The following is a 22,183-nucleotide window of genomic DNA, read 5'->3' as shown; positions in this document are numbered from 1 at the left end:
GCCTGGAGAGCAAGATTGGGTCCTCCTTTTATGTTTCAGACAAAGGGCAGGTGCTATGAAGAGCCAAGCGCCCAGGGGCCTGCCTTCAACGGTACAGCTGTGGGGGCCGGTGCGCCCAGAGGTCTGCGCTGGGATTGGCGAGGTCCTCTGGCCCCGCCCCGCCAGGGAGGCTTTTCCAGGCCCGCCCGGCCAGCTCGCCCTACATACACTTCTTGGCTGTGTGCGCTCAGCAGGACGTGGGAGACTCCGGCTTCAAGGTCGGTGAGTCCGTGAAACTCTGCTTTATTCCTCCAAAGAGGGGTCATGGCTAGAGCCAGTGTGAAGGGCCTTGGAGGAGTGGATGCAGGGCTGTGGACCGAGACCCCGTTAGGACGCTGACTGCGAGGAGGCAATGGTGACTCGCTAAAGCCAGCAGAGCGCCCGCCCTTGGCCGAAGCACCCCCTCCTCCCTGCACACAGGTGGGGGCAGCTCAGCACCAGGAGCAGAACAAATCAGCACGCTGCCTGCAGAGTCTCTTTTTGGTAGTGAATTAGGACTTTTTCTTGATTTGAAAAAAAAAAAAAAAATTCTAAAGGCTGTATTTTGACGCTAAGTTTGGGACAACTTTAAACTTCAAATGTCTTTCCCTTGTAATTTAGAGAGTCTAATCCACTGATTTCTGGGAATGTTTTTCCCCAGCAGTCTCAGTCTCAAAAGACGTGTAAATCAGTGACTTGGGATGAACTAACTAGAAAATTAAAATTTTGAGAAGCTATTTACTAATAAGCCCAATAGCCAGGCCCAGTTTAAACTGGCAAATAGTATTGCTAGAGATTCAGTTTTGCCATCACTAACATGAACACATTGATAATGAGCCAAGTAACTATCTCCCCTCCCTGCCATCCTTACCTTTCCCACTGGAGGTTAATTTTAAAAAACAACAAAAACCTGTGGAATTGGCTCCATGTGTTGCACCTGGGCAGAGGTCTAGTCTTTGCTAGCTTGCTTGCTTGGTAGTCCTGGGGTTAAAAATCAGTCCTGTCCTTGTCCCTCAAGTGGTCTGCCTTCAAATGCTCTCCTCTGAATGTGAGGAAGAGTGACATTTGACAAACAGCAAAACCTTTAGGTCTCCTCAGTGCTGCCCTTTAGACCTTTCAGAAAGTGTCAGGCTCGTGACCCCTCACAGTGTCAGCCGAGTCAAGTGAGGGGCAGTCAGTGCCCTCAGGACAAGGTTACGCTAGGTACACCAGTGCGCTGTTTCCAGAAGGGCTGCTTTTCCTGTCTACGGCTCTCACATTTTCTCTGTTCTGAATTCGTGTCCTTGGTCTGTTCTGTCTGTCCTCTCAGGGAGGCGAGCACGGCCACAGTATGTGGCCTGACGCTTCCTGACAGGCTCTTCCAGGAGGCTCTGGGCCTTGTCTGGTGGTGTGGGCACCTCACTTCCTCTGCATTGATAGGCACCTTCTCCAAAGACCCCAGACTTTGGAGTTAATCATGCCTGTGGGTTAAGGTACTGTCCCAGCAAAGCACAGGAGTGCCACATGCACCCCATGGACTCTGCCAGCCTCATGACCAAATCACCTCACAAGGAAATGGCCCATAGCCAGGTCAGTTTTCCTAAGGAAACTGTGGGTTGGGGGAGTGCCATACAGAATGAGGAGTCCTGGGGTTTCGGACACAGGAGGGGGACTGACTTTGCCCCTAACTCAGAGGCCCTGGGCCTCCATCTCTGCCATAGCCTAGAGCAGGCTCCATTTGTCTTCCCAAAGGAACCCCCGATACAGCCTGTGTCAAGCATTCTCAGAGCTTCTGCCCACAGAGCCAGGAATCCAGCAGCAACCCATGCTGAAGGTGACTGCTAGAGGTCACACCAACCCTGCCTGGGAAGTCTCAGAGACTCCCTCCCTTGGGCGGGGAAGAAGGCAGCCCACTTCTTCACAGCACTTAAAAGGACTAGATGGCTGCTAGCTTCCTGTTTTCTTGTAAACAATTTACCCCTTGAGGGACAAGTCTGGTAACCGTCCCATGCCTTCATTATAGGAGGCCTAGGAAAGGCCTCTGTTTTACAGAGTAGGATTCTAAATATCTCCTGCCTAGGACTATTTGCTGAGTAGAACAGTGATGCCAAGAGTGCCCATTACGGTTGGCTGTGTACCCAGTGGTTGTGAGGTAACGCAAACCCTTTGCTGTCTGAGAACTGGGAGGGGAGAGGCATTTTCTGCCGGCCTAGGCGCCTGGCATCGTGAGAATTTGTTCAGTGTGTTCTGTGAAGCTGGTCCAAGCCCAAGGACGTCCTCTGTTTTGGGGTGGCTCTCTGGATGGAAAGATGACATATGGTCCTCCTCCTGGCCTTCCACCTGCCCTCTGGCTGAGGAGTTCACACACAGGGACACTGAATGGCTGGACCAGAAATAAGTCTGAGTCAGCAGAAAGGCAGACATGGTCCATCCGGGATGCCCAGGAAGCACAGGGGGCTCAGGCTGGAGGCAGTGACAGAACCCAAGGCCTCCCTTTCACATTCCAGGATGTCACAGAACCAGAGAAGACCATTAGACCGGGATCTGAACTCCCGGTATGCCTGCCTGGGACCAAGAAATGTGCAGCTTGTGTGGCCACTTAACAAAAGGGCTTGATGCAGCTGTCCTTGTTTTTTAGTGGGGACGGCAGTGTAGGAACAAACAGGATATTATTGCTTTGGGCTCTGTCTGGCTGTGCTCTTGCACCTTCCCATCACCCCAAATCTCCCTGGCTTGGAGCCCAGGCATTCTGCTAATTTTAGCCTAGATGCTGTCAACAGTGTTTTTCAACTCAGGAGTCATAGCGGTGTTCCAGGTTAGGGAAACTGAGGCAGACAGCTTCTATGGGGTGAAAGCTGGAGACTACCTTCCTCCTCACACTGGCACAGCATCCCTCGCAAGGCCTGGCAGGCACATTGAGCAGCTAGGGTCAGAGTGGAGCGGGAAGAAATGTCCCTGGCATTTGGGCTACTTCAGCAGAGGCCTGAGGACAGGGAAACAGAACAGTTTATAATCTGCAACTCTAGGAGGAGTCATGTGCCCTGAGGTGACGATCCTGTGCCTAGGAGCTGCTGTGGTCAATGCAATTCTGCGGTCTTCAGGGTGTGACCGAGTGGAATGACCTGTGGCCACAGCTTTTAAGCCACAAGGGTGGTTTCCCTCCAGCTGCTGGTCAGTGCAGGGCTGTATGTGAGGTGCTGGGGTCTGCAAGGAAGCTGAATCCAGGGTTAGAGCCAAACCTGGGTTCAAATCCCAGCTCCACTAGTGTGCTGGTACTGAAACCTGGGGCAGGTCACTTCTCTTGAGCCTCAGTTTCCCCATGCACAAAATAAAGCATACTTGGCAGGACTGTTACACAGACTGATAGTGTTTGTAAGGTCCCTTGCATAATGCATGGCTCATGATAGGAGCTCATAAATGTTAGTTCAAAAAGAAGACAGAAGGTTTGACTCAGTCGGTGTACAGGGTTGGAAAGGATTTTCCAGGTAAAAGAAAACACTAAAGCAAAGGCTCAGAGGTGGCCAAGTGAAGGACCTGTTCGGTGATGCCAGGAAGTCATTGGAGACACTGTTGGAGGGGTGGAGTCTGGAAGAAGAACTGGGGAGCCCAATTGGTTAAATCCATTTTGTGAACCCTGATGTTGGTTTTCAGAAGATGATCAGTAGATCTGAAAGTATGTGATAGACACCTTTGAAGTCTTGTCCACAGAGATACAAAATACAAATTGAATGAAGCCAGCTGTGGTGGAGGGCAGGTGGCTCACTTGAGGTCAGGAATTCGAGACCAGCCTGGCCAACATGGCAAAATCCCATCTCTACTAAAAGTACAAAATTAGCCACATGTGGTGGTGGGCACCTGTAATCCCAGCTACTTGGGAGGCTGAGGCAGGAGAATCGCTTGAACCCGGGAGGTGGAGATTGCAGTGAGCTGAGATCGCACCACTGCACTCCAGCGTGGGTGACAGAGCAAGACTCTTTCTCAAATTAAATGAAACATTTAAATGCTAAAAATGTAAGCTAAAATCAAAAAGCATTCAGAAAAGGGGCAGGCCGAGTGCCGGCTGGAGTAATCAGGTGTGGCTTCGGGGTGGGAGTGATGATGATCCCATAGCCTTAGGGTCATCAGGGGAAGGGACTCACATTTATTCAGTGCCTACTGCAGCCTGTCCCGTCGTCTTCACAACACCCCACAGGGAGACCTCATCATGCCCATGATGGGGAGGAGCTGCTGAGGCTCAGGTGGGCACCATGCAGGGTTGCTACACCCAGCGGGGCTTGGTAACATCCTGTAATTGGGGAGCTTTTTCTCACTATACATGTGAGGGCCCCACTCTTGGAGAGACTCATTCAAAAAGGTGGAGCCTAGAAATCCAAAATTTTAACACACATCAAAATTTTCTTTTTTAGGTTTTTACTTTTTTATCATAAAGGTAACACATGCTTATTTTTACAAATGATACAATACAGAGTTCCATTAAGAGAAAATTAATCTGCCTTCTCCAAGTCTGTTACTCTGAAGCAACCCTTTTAGCAGTTTGATGAATATCCTTCAAAACTTTTATGTTCATACAAATATATGAAAATGTATATGTATATACATCATTGTTACAAAATTGCAACCACTCATATTCAGTTCTAAGCAAGTTTTTCTTTTCCTTTTAACCTAAAAGGGTGTCACAGATGGGCATCCAGGAAAGTGGAGGCAGTTTTAACTCCTTTAATAGCTGCAGAATATTTCACCATCTGAATGCACCAGCATTTGTTGAGTGGCAATGCTGGGCTTCTCAAACTATCTGTGGCAAAATCTCTTATTTCTAATCCATAGCAGACCCACACATTTGTAAAATATGATAAAGTGCAACTATTAGAAAAATAGAATAAGGCCGGGCACGGTGGCTCACACCTGTAATCCCAGCACTTTGGGAGGCCAAGGTGGGCAGATCACAAGGTCAGGAGATTGAGACCATCCTGGCTAACATGGTGAAACCATGTCTCTACTAAAAATACAAAGAATTAGCTGGGCATGGTGGCGGGCGCCTGTAATCGCAGCTACTCAGGAGGCTTAGGCAGGAGAATGGTGTGAGCCCGGGAGGCGGAGCTTGCAGTGAGCAGAAATTGGGCCACTGCACTCCAGCCTGGGCAACAGAGCGGGACTCTGTCTCAAAAAAAAAAAAAAAAAAAAGGTAGAATAACAGGTATGCAAAATGCCAGCTCAAAATATAAAAAGTAAAATGACTATCAAAGTGCTGTAGGTATTCTAAATGCTCACTCTCAATTTCTGTAGTTACGTTGTCATGAACTGCTAACAGCCCACAGACCACACTTCGGCAGCACTGGTCTGGGGTCAACCTTCCATAAGTTGAATAAAATCACTCTTCTGCGAAGAACCTTGTCGTCACTTTTCACTGCCTCCAAACTCAAGTCCCAGGTCTCACGGTTTGTTCCTTTGGCTATGGCTCCAGTGCCATCGTGCTTCGGCTCCAGCCTGTCTCTGCAGTCCCTGCCCTGCCTCTGCCACTTATGGCTCCTGCCTCTGCACATTCTGTCCACTGTATCTGGAAAGTCCTCCCTTTATCCACCGGATGAGGTGAAGTGATAGCCCCAAAGATTTTTCACCTCCTCTAGAAAGCCCTCTCTGACCCACCAGGGAAATTTGAGTCTTCTCTCCTCTTTACTATTTTTGCTCCTGTCCTTTGGATTATAGTGGTAGGTTTTTACAGTGATCTGTCTCCCCCACCAGGCTGTACTCTGAACTTTATAAAAGCTCCTTGAGGGCAGCCCCAGTATCTGACACAGGGATTGATTCTCTAACATTTGTTGAGCAGATGGAGGGATGGATGGTTGGATGGATGGACAAACAGATGGATGAAAGAGCTTCCAGGCTTAGCTCTCAGGATGTAACATAATCTTTGCTGTACACAGGCCATGAACTTGGTGGTTGGCCTTGCCCATGTTCAAATCCATCCCTGGTAGAACAGGTGTTCTGTTCTAGACTCTAGGATCTGTCAGGGTTGTCCTGAACCATGGTTTTTCCTTGAGGCCCTCTAGAGTAGGTGGCCGCCACAAATTCCAGGCACGCTCAGTCCTAGCTTAATTCAACTCTCCAAATTTCAGGGGAATTATCTTTCATAGAGTCCCTCAGAGGCAAATTTGTATTAGTGACAGTGGCCCAGGATGCTGTGTCCTCATCCTTAAGAATCTGGACTAGGAATAGAACAGGGGACACATTTAGTCCTTTCTTTTTTTCAGCAGCATTCAAGGGTAGGCTAAGTCTGCTATGGGCTGAGGGCAATGGCCATTTCCCCAGCTGGAAGATGCCTGGAAGCAGCTGTTGGGAGGGAGGAGTGGGGGCACACGGCATCCACAGTCCTCCATTGATGCACATGGGTGTGCAGGGGTCTATTCGTTGTTTCCACTGGAATCCTGTGCAGTGTGTGACCTGGTCCTAGTCCCAGGGTGGGTGGAGGCATGCAATACAATACTTTGGTATGGTTAAGACCTGACAAGGCTCCTCAAACAACATCGTTGAATGGTCTGTCCCACAGCCGACCATGCCCTCCCAGGACCCCCCAACAGGCTTTGGCTCCCCAAGTAGACCACAAGTCACACAAAATTTCTAGTTGCCCAGCAAAGGGCCCTGGTTGTGTGTGGACTATGACTGCTGGCCAGAATCCCAGCGCTGCCACTCACAAACTGTGTGGTCCTGGGTGAGTTATTTTGCCTTTCTCTCCCTGCATTTGCTCACTTGTAAAATGGGAATAACATGAGCATCTACTTCCTGGGTCTGTAGTGAGGATTAAATGGGGTAATACTCATAAAACTAATAGAACCCAGTGCTCAGCACATAGGGTTTTTCCTCAGACTAAGGACTGGAAAAGCTGCCACACAGTAGGTAAACAGTCATCAGATGAATAAGTAGACAAATACTATCTCCACCCCCTCCTCGCCCCCCCTTTCCCCTCCCTCCAATGCTGCCCACCATGGCTTCTCCCTACCTGACGCATATCAGTGTCATTCACTCACTTGCCCTTGACTCACATGACCCACTGATCGCCTGGAACTCTGTGGTGAGTGGTGTTCCTGCAAAGGAAGGCCCCAAGGGCCATCCCCTGGTTCTGCTTCCCCTCAGTGCTGCCTGGAATGACACCTATGTGCTGTGGGCATTTTGGCCCCATACTTAGCCTCCCCTCGGCATTCGCCTGTGGAAACCCTGCTTGAGGGAAAACACTCAGCATCCCTGAGAGATCAGGGAGAATCTGAGGCAGCTGGAACTCTCTGGCAGCTCCATTCCTTGGGAGACAAAGGGGGTGACCCCATCTAGACATGCTGTAATATTTGTATGGTAAACCCTTGTGAGTGAAAGGATCTTTATTTAAATGAGGGCCTGATGCAGAACACTCGGTACGTGTGATTTCCCTTTAGCTGTGTGACCTTGGGCTGTTAAAGCCTCTGTTTTTGAGTTCCCTCCTCTGTGACATGGGATACTTGCTTCTTGGGATTGTTTTGAAAAACGTACCTTGCCCTTGAAAGATTTTGTTTTCTCTCCTTATTGAGATATGAAAAATGTTGTAATAATTAGTTATCCAGTAAAATGGGTTGCTTTGGCAAGTGGTGGGATCGCCAGCACTGCTGGTATTTAAGGAGAGCCTAGGGAAAGGGATGCCTGAATTTCAGCTGAGGTAAATAACCTCTAAAGTCTCTCAGGCTCCTGACATTCATTCACTCACTCATCAGACATTTAATGATAACCTATCATGTGTGGGCCAGCATGCTTTGAGAACCAAGAGAAACTGTGGCCCAGTTCTACATTCACTGGGTCTTGTCCCTCTGAAGTATAGGATGGACCCAGTGATTGTCCCTTGTCCCTTTGACGCGTGCAATTCCCAGTGATTGTCCACCCCTGACTGCAGCCTTGCCAAGCTTCATACACGGTGCCCTCCAGCACATGGAGGGAGGAAACCAATTCATGCTCCTCATGAATTCCAGAATGTTACCCCACAAGCCTATGCAAAAAGGGGAAGAGCTTCTTCCTTTTACTTAGAGCATTTCCTTTAGAAAAATTGTAAAGTATTTTGCTGCCCCTTTGAAATGTATATAAATCTTTTAAAAAGCTAAGAAAGGCTCCAGTCGATTTTACAAACTAGGACTCTTTTCCTGCAAGGGTCTGGAAGCCATCTCTTTGAAAATGTAGACATCAAGGAAGATAGCTCCCTACCTCCCACTGTCAGTGGGAGAGCAGTGGGTAGTAGTTTCATGTAAGCACCTGGCTCCAAGTTGTAAAACTACCTGCTGTCCTAGAGACTTCAGTTTTATTTTTCCTTTTTATAAAGGCAATTAGTGAACACAAATGGCCACCCCAATTACCAGGTGAATTTAGGAGGAATTATGCTTGACAAAGGGTGCTGTCATGTCCTCTTACTTGAGTTAGAGAACATGTATGCAATGAATGGGTCCTATTTGCTTGCTTATATAAAAGGGTGGGATGTGTTTCTGTCTTTGCAATCTCCTTAGCAGAATGCTAAAGATACGCATCACTAGTTTCATGTTTATTCAATAATAAAATTTTTTCTCTCCTATATTTTATAGAGAGGAAATTCTGGGGTGGTAGGAAATTTAAATTGTTTTCCCAATACCCAGCACTTGCTCCTCATCTGATTCTTCCTTCCCTATCTGCCTGCTCAGTCAGAACCCCTTAAAAACAAAAAGAAAAGAAACAGAAGGACATGCACATTTATGCCTTGTACTCTGCTGGCTTTCATCTGTTATCTCTGGGGTAGTCTCTGCTGTGTCACACACGGACACCTCTGAGGATGGGCACAACGAGCTCCCAGGCTTCAGACAGCCTGTCATGGTCAAAATGTCAGGAGCCTGCACTGGGTCACCCTAATTTGCAGATATCAGAAAACAAAGCAGGTACATGCTCAAAACCAGACTTGTCAGTCTCACCTGGTGGCTTTTACTGATAGGATTTCAAAATCCATGTCTGAAAGAAATGTATGTCACATCATATAAGTAGATTTCATTCAAAAGTTTGTGGGGTTTGTGAGCCAAAGATTTGTTCATTTCTTGCGTTTGAAGTACTCTTTGATGACATCCTTGGTGTGTGACTCCTTGCCATAGTCCTTAACTACGTCACAACTACAACCAACCACTTTACAGGGTTTTCCCTCTCTGTCAATTCTGCAGAGGCTGCCTACTCATTCCCCTAGTTTCTTGTTGTCATCAACCTGAATTAGGTTGATTTGGTGTTCAGCACAAAGGGCCTCAACCAGCTTGACACACATAGGCTCATCCGAGTCGGATGCAAGTACACAAAGAAGGGGTTGGTTCTGGTCGCCCAGCATGCCAAAAAAGCCAAACATTGATGCTGGGATTTGTAGTGAGAAAAAGGCGTTTATTGCTGGGTGCCAAGCAAGAAGAATGGGTACCTAGCACTTAACACCTGAGCTCCCTGCTAGCTTATAAGCAAGGGTTTTTAAAGCAGGAGTGAGGGGGTATCCATAATGAGTTAAGAGCCAGGGAATTTCTGGAACTTCCTTATCTATTTTTTGGTTTCAGTCTTTCTGAGGTCTATGACAGTGGGTCAGCATTTTCCATCTGGTGTGGGAATTGGTTTCTGAAAAGCAATGCAAGGGCATATGTCAAGATGCTGTCTTTAGTTTCTACAGGGAATCAAACATTTTGTGACTCTGACTTGGGGTGGCTTTTAAGTTATTATCTTCTTGTTTAGCAGGTTATTCGTTAACTTCCCTAATTGCCAGTTGTAGGACTAGCTAGGTACCTGGAACTTCCCTTAAAGGGACTGAGAATGTTGCCTTGATTTCTATGCTTGGCAGATGTGGGTAAGGGGAGGAACCCAGCCATGGCCATAAGAGAGGTCCCTTGGGAAGACAATACAAACAGGAGTTAACAGGATAGAGATATGTGGCATGGAGTTTACCCACAGATGCCAAAAAGGCACAGAGCACAAGGGCAGGTGAATGAGCAGCCAGTGAGTGCACTGGGAACTGAGAGAGAATGCAGTCATCTTGAGCTAGAAGGGGACAGATTTTGTGGAGATTGAGGCACCAGGCTGTGGTCCAATTAGGCAGAGAAAGATGGACAACAAAGTCCAAACGGTAGGGGGTGATAAGAAGCAAGAAACAGTAATAACTTTTTCTAAAACAAATTAGATTTGTTGCATTAGCACAAAATAGAAACGGCAAACCAATATTTTAAAAAGTCACATACAGTATATTAGAAGAGATACAAATATAGATACACATGTGTGTTTTTCACATTGAGATCATGCAAGACTCTAGTGCAATGGAGCTGAATGTGAGGCTGGCTACTCTGTCCTGATGTTCTGGGCCCCCGTAACAGGCCCTGAATGATGTGCGAGCTTTCATGAAATTCCTAATAGGATATATATGTGTGTGTGTGTGTGTATATATATATATGGAGAGAGAGAGAGAGAGAGAGAGAGAGAGAGAGAGAGTCTCTATCACTCAGGCTGCTGGAGTGCAGTGGTGCGATCTCGCCTCACTGCAACCTCCGCCTCCTGGGTTCAAGTGATTCTCATGCCTCAGCCTCCCGAGTGGCTGGGTTTATGGGCATATGCTACCATGCCTGGCTAATATTTTTTGAATTTTTAATAGAGACAGGGTTTCGCCATGTTGGCCAGGCTGGTCTCGAACTCCTGACCTCAGGTGATCTGCCTGCCTTGGCCTCCCAAAGTGCTGGGATTACAGGCATAAGCCTCCGTGCCCAGTCCCTAATATGATCTTATTTAGTTGACATTTGCCTTTCCCCAAAAACAGATCAAAAGAAATGTTTCCCTTTGTGCCATTTCACACTAAACGGGTTGGGGAGGAACTAGGGGAGATGTCTGAACCTTCTGCCGGTGGCTGGGGAGTTTTCTGCAAGTCCTCCACAGCACAGGCCGGCAGGCCACTTTTCACTAACAAGTCACAAGCCAAGTGAGATCAAGTTCCTTAGTGTAATGCATCATGGCTCACGGAAGTCACAAGACATAACTGCCTGCCTCACATCATTAACATCAACTGCCCCTTCTGGTGTGGGCCTCTGTGTTCTTGGAATGAGTAACCACTATCTATGTGGGCCTTTCTACCTGTCTGCCTTGACCTGAGCAGTTCCACAGTCTGATGCTGATGGAGGTCTTAGCCTGGTTGTAAGACAAAGTAAAATCAGACGCAGATGTCATCTGCCTGGCATTTCCAGAAAGAGCCCTCAGACTGCCTCGAAAACGTGTTGGAGCTTCTACACTACATATGTTACAGTTACATGAAATGAGGCAACTCTCTGTTAGGCTCTGCCCAAAGGAATTTCAATTTTGAGGACAAAATTGTGGGTAAGAGAATTCCTCTTCCCCGAGTGGACGAGTATACCATAGCAGGCTCCCAAAGGGCGCCACTGTGATGATACATGAGGGTATCAGCGGCTTGTCTTCAAAGCTCTCACTGCCCTTCCTCCTCCACCCACTGGCTCCATCAAGGCACATACCTGAAAGGCGTTCCTTTATCACAGTGCTACATAGGAGGAGAAACGGACCAAGCCATTGTTCCTCTGTCAGGATTCCTTTGTGTGGGCATGCATCCCCCTCACTAGTTTGTTTTGTTTTGTTTTTGACAGTCTTACTCTGTAGCCCAAGCTGTAGTGCAGAGGCACAATCTCTGCTCACTGCAGCCTCCCCTTTCCGGGTTCAAGTAATTCTCCTGCCTCAGCCTCCCAAGTAGCTGGGATTACAGGTGCCCACCACCACACCCAGCTAATTTTTGTTTTTTAGTAGAGATGGGGTTTCGCCATGTTGGCCAGGAATCCTGGCTTTAGATCAAGGAGTCAAATGCCTGGTACAGCATCTGTGACATCAACACATGATGGAGGTCCAAAGTACGCCTGTGTTGAGGTTTTTTGGCAGCTGCCGCAGGCTTTGACAGCTGGGGCAGGGCAGAACCCCTTGTCAAGATCCAGAAAGGGGGGCAGAAAGAGGGGGTAGCCACCTCCCAGAAGTGTGAGGTGGGAGAGCGGAGCTTGCTGGCCATGTGGAAAAAACATGAGAAGTGGAGTCAGATAGGTGTGCATTCAAATTCTATCTCTGTCACTCCCTAGCAGCATAAGCCTGGACAAGTCATTTAACTTCACAGATAGTAGACATCACTTACACTTTCTCTGAATCTGGCTTCATCTGGAAAACAGGACAATAGCATATAATGTCCCTGGTACAGCAGATACCCAATGGTTCCCTCTCCTTTCCTCCTTGTAATGCAAATATTACTCATTTGGGTGGAGATGTACATTGAAGGCCTGAGAGAGCAGCTACATCTGAGGTTGTCTGGGAGTTGAAGAGAATGTGGGGAAATTCTTAGGGCAGATGTCATTTCTGGGTATAGCAGTCTCTGAGGTGGTGCTGGGCAGAAATGGGGCCTGATGGCCAGGCCTTCACTATAAGTCTTACAAAGCCTTCGAAAGAGTCCCAGGAGCCAGTGGGATGGGAAAGCTGAGATGGGGCAGCAGGGGATCAGGCAGAGAGCGCAGCAGGGCCAGAGCTGTGAAGAGGCCCAGCGGCTGTGGTGCAAGGGGCCTGGGGCCACCACACAGATCATCCACATCTGCCAGCAACACTCTGCCCTCCAATTGCTCCCCCACCAGTGGGCCCCAACACCTAAGGCTCTCACCCCCCACCCAACTGTAGACCAGAAATCTCAGGCATCCCTGATTTTCTCTTATCTTTCATTTCCAAACCATTAGCAAGACCTGTCAGTTCTGCCCCAGAATAGACTGCAAACACATTCTCTTCCTCATCCTCGCTGACTCACCTGGGTCTCAGCACCTCATCTCTCACCAGGACCACCTCTAGGGCCTCTGACTGCTCTCTCTCTCTCTGCATTCTGCACATGTCCCTCTAAACCATTCTCCACTGGCAGCCAGAGCCACCCCTGTAACTCATAAAATGAGCTCAGCTCATCTACTTGCAAGCACGAATGTAAATTTCCTCTGCACTGGGATAAAATCCAGACTCCTTAGGGGGTGGTCTCAGGGTCTGCACACCTGGCTCCCTTCCACCCCGCCCCTCCATCCTTCCTGAAGTCCACTGTGATTTGCTCCCTGTGCTTCAGCCCACTGACCTCCTTTCTGTCCTGGGGCGAGTCCAGATCTGTCCAGCTTTAAGGCTTTGCTGTTCTATTCTCTGCCCCTGACTAGCCTATTTAAAAGTAGATATCACTTACACTTTCTTGGAATAATATGTTGCTTATTCCCTTGTTTGCACTCGTCCCCACCTATGATTTTGTTTTCTTGTTTCTTAACCGTCTGCCACAAATGAATTAGAAGCCCCCACAGGAGAGAACTGTTTCTTTTGCTCACTTTCATATCATTGTTGCCTAGTGCAATGCCTGACACTTAGTAGGGTCTCAGTAAAGAGTTCCTGATGGATGAATTCCATGCCTCCTACTGGGGCTAGAAGCCAATCCTAGGCTGTAACTGATCTAAGACTTTCTGGGATCCCTGTGAGAAAGGGCACAGTGGCAGATGTGAGGCCGGAAAACAGGGCCAATTAGAGGGGAGGGGATGGTGGGAAGAAACACAGGCAGCAGCGAAGTTGAGAAGCCAGGTTCCCTTAGCCTTGTGAGATCTAGCAGCCAGGGTTCCCTGGGAGAAGGGTCCTTGTGGACCCGTACCTGCCAGGATTGGAAGTGTGGTCCTCTCACCGAACTGCTCACCATATGCTGACAGGGAAGCTGGATCGGCCAGCAAGGACCAACTGCAAAAATGAATATTTGGGGAAAACATGTGTGTTTCCTACAAGCTGTATGTGAGATGCTCCTGCTGTTTCCAATCCCCTCTGGCTACAGAAGTGGAGCCCACAGTGAGGGTGTCTGAATGCTTGAGCTTTTATCCCAGGGAGAAACATCCTGGCTGCTCTGGTTCCTCATCTCCTCTCCCTAGTGGTCTCTGAACAGAACAGTTCAGTACGTTATGATAATGCTCAGAACATGGAGGGAATTGCAAACATTAAAAAAGCTTTGCAATGAGCCTGAGATTTCTTTTTGTTCCAAACTCTTGTCCTAATGGTTTCACAAGATATACTGACTTATAAAACCATGTTTGGAAGCTAGGCAAAACCAAATACTATTTGCTTTGGTAGACACAAATTACCCCTTACAAACACACATCTTCCCAGCTTTACTTATGTCACATGTTATCATGTGTGCAAATAACAAATCAAGCCTCTTCTGAGTGGGGGTTATAGCTGCGGAGAATGCTTATGTAACATTTGGGGCCTGCCAGGTAACAGGGAAATGTGTAAGACAAAGCAATGTTCTGACTGCACAGCTTTTTAAAGACTAACTTTTAACATGCAAGAGAGATTCAGTTTAGTCATGAAGAAAAGTGATTTCATGGCAAGCCTTGATTCTGGGTCTTTAGAGAGCATGGAACAGCCCTTGCCAGATCACCAGCCTGTTCAGTGAGACCTTTGTTTCAATTTCACAAACAAGGTTACTAATTAAGGTCTTAATAGTGAAAGTCAATACCTCTTTGTGTCCTGGCGAGAAAAACAGTCAAGGAAGCAGGAATTCTTTGCTTCACCAAAACTTGGAGTCTGTATCAATTCTCTTCAAGGAATCAAAGCAAGGATACCGAAGAATTTCAGTTCCAAGATTGCTTTGCTAGCCACAACCAAAGCTTCCCTAGGATTATCCACACAAATCATCCTTTGTTGCTCAGACATTAGGGCAGTATTGGAACTCAGAATAAATTAATAATAAATTCTAAATTAATTAGAATAAATTAGTTCCAGGAATTAAAATATGGATATGATGACACTTCAAACATTAATATTTTCAGCCAGATACCTACTCACACATCACCCTCGCAGGGAGGAAGACCTCCAGTGGTCACAGGGCTGTACATGGAGACCATTCACTCTCCTTCCTCTTGGCTCTGCTTCCCAAGATTTATCGTCACAAACAGACTCTGACTTGAACACATCAGTGGACAGGCAATTTAAGGAACAAAAAATAGAGACCAAAACATTTGGGTCATCCCTGGTCAATCCCAGAAAGAAACATACTTCCTGTTAGCTTAGGAAGACCATGTCTGGCTTATGTTTAGGCCCATACTGCCTGGAAAGAATCTGGGCAAAGCTTCTTTCACTTTGTTGAGTTCTACAGTAAACCTCTAGAGTGACAGCATTGCCTCCCTCTAGTTAGAAAGTGGATTTGAGGGTGTGATGGCAGATAAGATAGCCCAAAAGGATGTATGCTAGTGTTGCCTGCTGTAGGCAAGGACCAGGAAGCACTGGTGCAGCTCATTGAAGAGCCATTATCTATTCTTGGAGGGATACTGACATGAGGACCTGAACTCTAGTACGGGAGCAAAGAAGTTTACATGATGAGATTGAATGCTGGTCTTTACCAGTCCCCAGGACAACTTCAAGAAATGACCAATTTATCTTGTGTGCTCGTAGTAACTTACTTTATAATTGAAATTGGCTTTAGAATTGAAAGAATTGTTTGCAGATATTAGCATGGAAGAGGAACCAATACTCTGATTTCCTGGGCTATCCTGTAACCCATATCCTGTAACCCCTACTCAGAAAAGGCTTGATTTGTTATTTGCACACATAAACATTCTTAAATGTTTTTAAGGTCTTTGATGCTTTTAGTTGGGACATTCAGGTTTAGTAGAGACTTCCAAATGAAGATTCTATTACGAGTTGTTGTTTATCCTTCACTGGATGGCCCAGGTTTTCAGCTACAGCCTAACACATCAGCAAGTTCTCTGAAGCAATCAATCCAAGCTTGGAGCATCTTGCAGCTGAGTCTTGGGAGCCTTCCAAATGTTAGGGAAATCCACACTTTTTTATTTATTTATTTATTTTTTGAGACAGTTTCGCTGTGTCATCCAGGTTGGATTGCAGTGGTACAATCTCGGATCACTGCAACCTCCACCTCCTGGGTTCAAGCCACGGAGGCTTGAACAAGGAGGAACTGATTGAACACAGAGGCTCAATCAAGTCATGATTCTCATGCCTTAGCCTTCTGAGTAGCTGAGACTACAGGTGCGTGCCACCACACTCAGCTAACTTTTTGTATTTTTAGTAGAGACAGGGTTTTGCTGTCTCTACTAAAAGACAGCAAACAATGTTGGCCAGGCTGGTCTCAAACTCCTGGCCTCAAGTGATCTGCCCACCTTTGCCTCCCAGTGCTGGGATTACATGTATGAGCCACCATCCTGAGCCCACACAATCTTTATTTGGGCATCATGGAGATCAAATAGAGAGTACTGAGAACTACCTGCTCTTTTGTTTTCTACTCAAAGAGACACGTAACACAGCTCCCTGCTTGGGGCTAACTGGCCCTTCTAATGTCTGTGCATGTTTATCCTTTTTCATTTGTTGGTAGTTCAGTACTTATATTATAAATATATAAATACTTATTTACATTTATATGTGTTTTCTCCATTTTCTGCATTTCAGGCTCTCTCCTCATGCTGTCATTTCCTTTCTTTCTGAAGCATATAGTTTAGTAATTCCTTTGTTATTGATCTGTTTTTTATCAATTTTTTTTTTTACTCTCATTTTTGAAAAAATGGTTAGACTAGTTCCCCAGTTCTAGGTTGACAGTTATTGCTTCTAAAAATATTACTTACCTGGGCTATTATCAAAAAATCAGCTCGTTTGTCATTTCTTTGTAGGTAAACTGTCTTTTCTGATTGCTTTTCACGTCTTTGTCACCAATATTCTGCAGTTTCATTATTTGTCTAGGTGTCAATGTCTTTTTTGTTTGCTTAGATTATGTTATACCTCTTGAATCATGGATTCTTTTATCAGTTTTAAAAATGTCTCAGCCATTCCTCTTCAAATCTGACTTCTCTGTTTTCTCTTTCTGGGACTTCACTTTGATGTGTATTTGAGCTTGACATTCTATCCATCATATCTCTTAATTTACATCTATTTTCCATTTTCTCATTTCTCTGTGCTACATTCTGAGTAATTTCTTAAGATATATATCTTCCAGTTCATTCTATGTTCAGCTGCATCATGATGAGTGGTGCAATTTGGTTCTTTCAAATCAACTTGGTCATTCTTAACAGTCTCTTGTTGCTTGCTCATAACTATGATTTCACACTTTAAACATTCAATATAGGGCTTACTGATATTACTGTCTGACAGTTCCAGCATCTTCAGTCATTAGCAGTCTACATCTGCTATTTCTTCTGTTGACTCTCATTCATTGTACCTCCTTGTGTGTTTGGCGATCTTTGGGAGTTGTTTCATCTTAATGTGTAGGAATTCAGGGCCTAAACTGAATATAATTTCCTCAGAGAGCTTTTAGACTTGCTTCAGGCAGGAGCCAGAAGTTGGGGTCTGCTGACTTTGTGCCACTTCAGCCTCTTTCAAAGGTCCTACTTCAATGGGAGAATCCCAGTGTCAGCCCCTATTCCAGGGTGGTCCTCAGAAATTTCTCCTACCTTTCAGAAGTCCAGAAATCCATCCTGTTCAGGGTCTAGTTGTGATGCAGTGGCGAAGTTCAAAAGAGCACCTGGTCTGTCAAATAGCTGGAAGAAGACATCCTCTGCTGTTATTTTTTATCATATTAACAGAGAGAAGGCATGGCGTTAAGGAAGTTTAGACATTAATGTCTAAAACTACCCAGATTTTCCCAAGCAATATGAAGAAAAAAGCAAAGCAAGAAATAGAAAACACACACACACACACACACACAGAGAGAGAGAGAGAGAGAGAGAGAGAGAGAGAGAGAGAGAGAGAGACAGAAAAACCGGAAAGAGAGGCTATGGCTCCTGCGGTTCTCTTGCCTGTTGACCTCTATGCTGTGGCTCAGGGTCATCCTATGCAGCTATCTAATCCAGCTTCTCTGCTTTCCAGACACTCATCCAAGAAGAAAGATGGCCAGTATCTTTTCTAAGTTGCTAACTGGCCGCAATGCTTCTCTGCTGTTTGCTACCATGGGCACCAGTGCCCTGACCACCGGGTACCTGCTGAACCGGCAGAAAGTGTGTGCCGAGATCCGGGAGCAGCCCAGGTTATTCCCTCCAAGGTAAGGGCTCCTGACTTTAAAATAACTTCAGGCTGGGCGCGGTGGCTCATGCATGTAATCCTAGCACTTTGGGAGGCCGGATCAAGAGGTCAAGAGATTGAGACCATCCTGGCCAACATGGTGAAACCCCATCTCTACTAAAAATACAAAAAAATTAGCTGGGCGTAGTGGCGCACGCCTGTAGTCCCAGCTACTCGGGAGCCTGAGGCAGGAGAAGCGTTTGAACCTGGGAGGCGGAGGTTGTAGTGAGCCGAGATAGCACCACTGCACTCCAACCTGGCGACAGAGCAAGATTCCGTCTCAAACAAAACAAACACAAACAAAAACAAACAGAAAAGCTTCAAAGACCAGCAAGAAATATGCCTTCCCCTGCTGGAAACTGTTAGCAAGGGTCCTTTTTGCTTTTGAGGAAGACTAAGTAAAACGGAAAATCATTTTGAGGCTTGTTAAACCAGTAACCTGTGGTGTATACAAAGAAGTGTAGCATCACCATTCTTGCTTAGAGCTTGCAGTCCAGTTAAATAGTAATAATGGGGATAGTTAACATTTGTGGAGCACTTTCATGTATGACCAGCACTTTACATGGAGTATCTTATTCATCTTAGGATCCTTTGGTGATGAAATGAAGTCCTAGAAAAATTAAACAGTGCCCAAGTTCACATAGCTAGTGCAGCCAAATGCAAATCCAGGCCCCCCCAGTTCCAGACCCATGCCTCTCTCACTGCTCTACCTCCTTCTGGAAAAAAGGGATATCGTAGTACTGACTGTAAGTGTCAGCTCTAAAGGACATTGCAGATGGAAAGTGGAGGAGTGGCGTGAGAGGGATGAAAATAGACGTGTTTTCTCAGCCCTTGGAACCCTGCCATGCATGAGGTACTGTGCGCTGAGCAGAGTTTGAGTGGCATGCAGAATTCCACATCGGCAGGTATGGATGAGAGACGAGGAAAACCACTGAGGTGTCTCTTAAGAGACATTTACTGTCTCTTATGGAAATCAGGATCTCTGAGGGAATCGCCAGCAACCACCATGTACCTGGGGAATTCCTGAGGTGACATGACCCGTGTTTAAGGCTGTGGTGGTCCTGAATCTCCTAATCCTCAATCAGTACACACCCCAGGGTGAGACAGCACCCAATTTGATTTCTGTTATTCCAGAAGATATTTACTGAACACTGGTTTCAATAGCCAGGGACTGTTCTCAAAAAGGCAAGTCCTTGCTCTTGTGGAACCTGCTCATTTTTTGAAACCTGGTGTCTTCATGTATGACTCCTGGGCAGTTCTAGCCAAGTATCCCTGTGCCTGCTGGCTGAAGGGAGCCTAGTGGAAGGATAGGCAAACACCAAGTCCTTCCATTGGCCCCTTTCCTCAGGGGCTGCTGGCTGACAGCTTGCCCTCCTCCCCACACAGCGCAGACTACCCAGACCTGCGCAAGCACAACAACTGCATGGCTGAGTGCCTCACCCCTGCCATCTATGCCAAGCTTCGCAACAAGGTGACGCCCAACGGCTACACCCTGGACCAGTGCATCCAGACTGGAGTGGACAACCCTGGCCACCCCTTCATAAAGACTGTGGGCATGGTGGCTGGTGACGAGGAGTCCTATGAGGTAAAACTACTGGCTGCTGGTTCCAGGGTGGGAGGGATACTCTGCATATGACTGAATTGCACAGTCCTGGGGTCCTTTTCTTCTTTATGGGGCCAACTTTCTACCTTCTCAGAAAGGGCTCCCATAAAGGGAAGCCAACTCCAGCAGAACCATCTGGAATGCTTTCAGAAACAATGAGGTCTATAGCTTCCCAGGGACAAGGCTTCCCTTGCTGCTGTGCTAAGATCCCTCCCTGTGGAGGAATGAATTGCATGACAGAACTCTGAGCTTGTCGAGGGGATGAGTTGGTACAGAAACAATAATATCAAATGGTGTGTATTCACCAGTAAGACATTAGGAGCTGATGTGTTTGTGGCTGAGCTTTATTGGGTGGGGGTCGGGAGGAGGGTTCAGTGTACCTTTAGGAACATGAGGAATTCTCTTATTACTTCTATTAGTTGAGGAATTCTCTTCTTATTACTTCTATTATTGAATTCTCTCCTATTACTGATTAGACAATCACTGTAGCCCAGACTACTGAATTCACCAAGACTCTTGGATAAATCCCATGACCTTGGCATCCTCATCCTCAATGCTGAAGCACAGGGTGGTCGGCTGGAACAGTGCTCAGCCACCATGCGTCCCCTCCACAGAGCAGCCTCTTGGCTGAGGCAAATGCCTGCAGCCCTCCTCCTTCAGGTCCACCCTTTTGGGTTCTTCTGTTTGGGTTCTTCTGTTGCAGGGAGCTGAAGGCAGTTCCCTAGAAAGGCAGCCATAGAGAAGAGAGGGAGCCATCTTGAATAAACACGACTGGTGGCTCATTTACGTACAGCAGTGCACAACCCTGGGTCTAGTTTGGGTCCCAAGCTAGCGGTAGCTCTATGGACCCAAAGCCCTCCCCACTTCCCACAGCTGCCAAAGTCTGCAGGGTGCTTTGTTACAACTTCTTTTAACATTTTTTTTTTTTTAAACGTAAAGGATATGCCTGAGGTTTTGTTTATAGAATAGATTTTGTACGAGATGGTTTGGGCTGGGGAAGGTCCGCACCGGGTGAGAGGTCCCTGCTTTGCCCGAACTGCTGCTATGTACTTTTCTTCTGGCATAGCCAGGTTTTCAACAGATTTCATATGCAGCTTAATCTTTAGAATCTGACTTTCCCTTAAGCATAAAACTGTGTAGCCTCTGATCAGGTAGCTTCTTGTAACCCACAAAGGCAAACATGTCTAGGAAACTCCTTAAATTCCTAACCATAAGAATTTTCTTGCTCAGTCTGATGGCAGTGATTTTGGTAGAATCACTCAGGGGGAGGCTAAGATAACAGAACTCACCAGCTCCACCCTGTCTCAAGGGGCAAGATGCCTCCAAAAGGCTTTCTCTCTTGTTATTATTATTATTAACCAATCCATTCTCACATTCATTTCCTACATGATAGTCCTGAGAATTTCAGAGGAGGGCATCAACTTTGGCTTTTAAGATAGAAGGGGCAAGTGAATGGAAAGGTCTTTGAATAGTAGGTGAACCAATTAAAGAGGAAATGCCCATCTTCCCTCCTGCAGGTGTTTGCTGACCTTTTTGACCCCGTCATCAAACTAAGACACAATGGCTACGACCCCAGAGTGATGAAGCACACAACGGATCTGGACGCATCCAAGGTAAGCTCCAGCCTCCCTCTCCCTCCCCACGAAGCTGGCACTCCAGAGCCCAAGGGGAAGAGCCCTGGAGAGAGGGGTTCCCCGGAAACCCTGAGTTTCTGAGTCAGATACCCCTGGAAAGCACTGACTGCCCTGGCACAGCCTTCCCCCTGGAGGGCCACAGAGAAGGTTAGGAAGGTCTCAAAGTCTTTGTTTTTTTAAATAAATACAACCAGGGAAGGGTTGGTCATTGGGAACTTTAAACCTTTCCTAAAGCTACTCCCTTTTTCATCCCAAACCACCCAGTGACGTTCAAGGACCCCAGACCACACCATTTAAAACAGCTTTCCTCTTTACTAGTCGAAGGCCCCTGCACCAAGACTTCCGGAAGGTATCCAACTTATGGATTGTGCAGTCGTGCACAGTGCCTGAGGGTCCCCAGGGAAACTGCGGATCAGCAGATTAGAACCCACTGTGGCTGTGGCAGGACCGTGGTCTGAGGCTGGCCGCAGTGACCCCACACTCTGCTTGGCAGATCACCCAAGGGCAGTTCGATGAGCGTTATGTGCTGTCTTCTCGGGTGCGCACCGGCCGCAGCATCCGTGGGCTGAGCCTGCCGCCCGCCTGCACCCGGGCCGAGCGGAGGGAGGTGGAGAACGTGGCCATCACCGCCCTGGAGGGCCTCAAGGGGGACCTGGCTGGCCGCTACTACAAGCTGTCCGAGATGACGGAGCAGGATCAGCAGCGGCTCATCGATGTGAGTAGCAGATGGGGCTCCCTGGAGAGGAACTGGACCAAAGGCTCTGACCTGCACAGGAAGGCCTCTCCTGGTGCTCTGCTCAAACCCTTACCCTGGCCGGGAGCTTGCGGGGCTCCACCCCTGGGCTCAGCCCAAGAGCATCTACTTGTTCAG

General features: G+C 47.1%; 1 protein-coding gene and 1 long non-coding RNA gene across 3 annotated transcripts in view; one reads left to right on the top strand and one right to left on the bottom strand.

The window, feature by feature from the left end:
• Window positions 1-254: 254 nt before the first annotated feature.
• The window catches only part of LOC105475060 (uncharacterized), a 54,390-nt gene continuing 32,461 nt past the window's right edge, over window positions 255-22,183 (bottom strand). Inside the window, exons 3-4 of one of the 2 annotated variants that reach the window (XR_011624884.1) lie at window positions 14,853-20,399; window positions 255-13,755 (exon numbers count right to left, since the gene is read on the bottom strand). This is a non-coding gene — a long non-coding RNA (uncharacterized lncRNA). The remainder of the gene's footprint in view (window positions 13,756-14,852; window positions 20,400-22,183) is intronic. The other variant, XR_011624885.1, reaches the window with a different exon arrangement.
• Window positions 17,904-22,183, top strand: part of LOC105475061 (creatine kinase, mitochondrial 2) — a 15,918-nt gene continuing 11,638 nt past the window's right edge. Inside the window, exons 1-4 of the mRNA XM_011730013.3 lie at window positions 17,904-18,055; window positions 19,462-19,660; window positions 21,196-21,291; window positions 21,806-22,027. Of these exons, the coding sequence (XP_011728315.3) occupies window positions 17,904-18,055; window positions 19,462-19,660; window positions 21,196-21,291; window positions 21,806-22,027 (669 nt within the window). The remainder of the gene's footprint in view (window positions 18,056-19,461; window positions 19,661-21,195; window positions 21,292-21,805; window positions 22,028-22,183) is intronic.

Source organism: Macaca nemestrina, chromosome 6 (genome assembly GCF_043159975.1).
Source record: "Macaca nemestrina isolate mMacNem1 chromosome 6, mMacNem.hap1, whole genome shotgun sequence".
Classification (NCBI taxonomy): Eukaryota; Metazoa; Chordata; class Mammalia; order Primates; family Cercopithecidae; genus Macaca; species Macaca nemestrina.
This window is presented reverse-complemented; position numbering and strand designations above follow the sequence as displayed.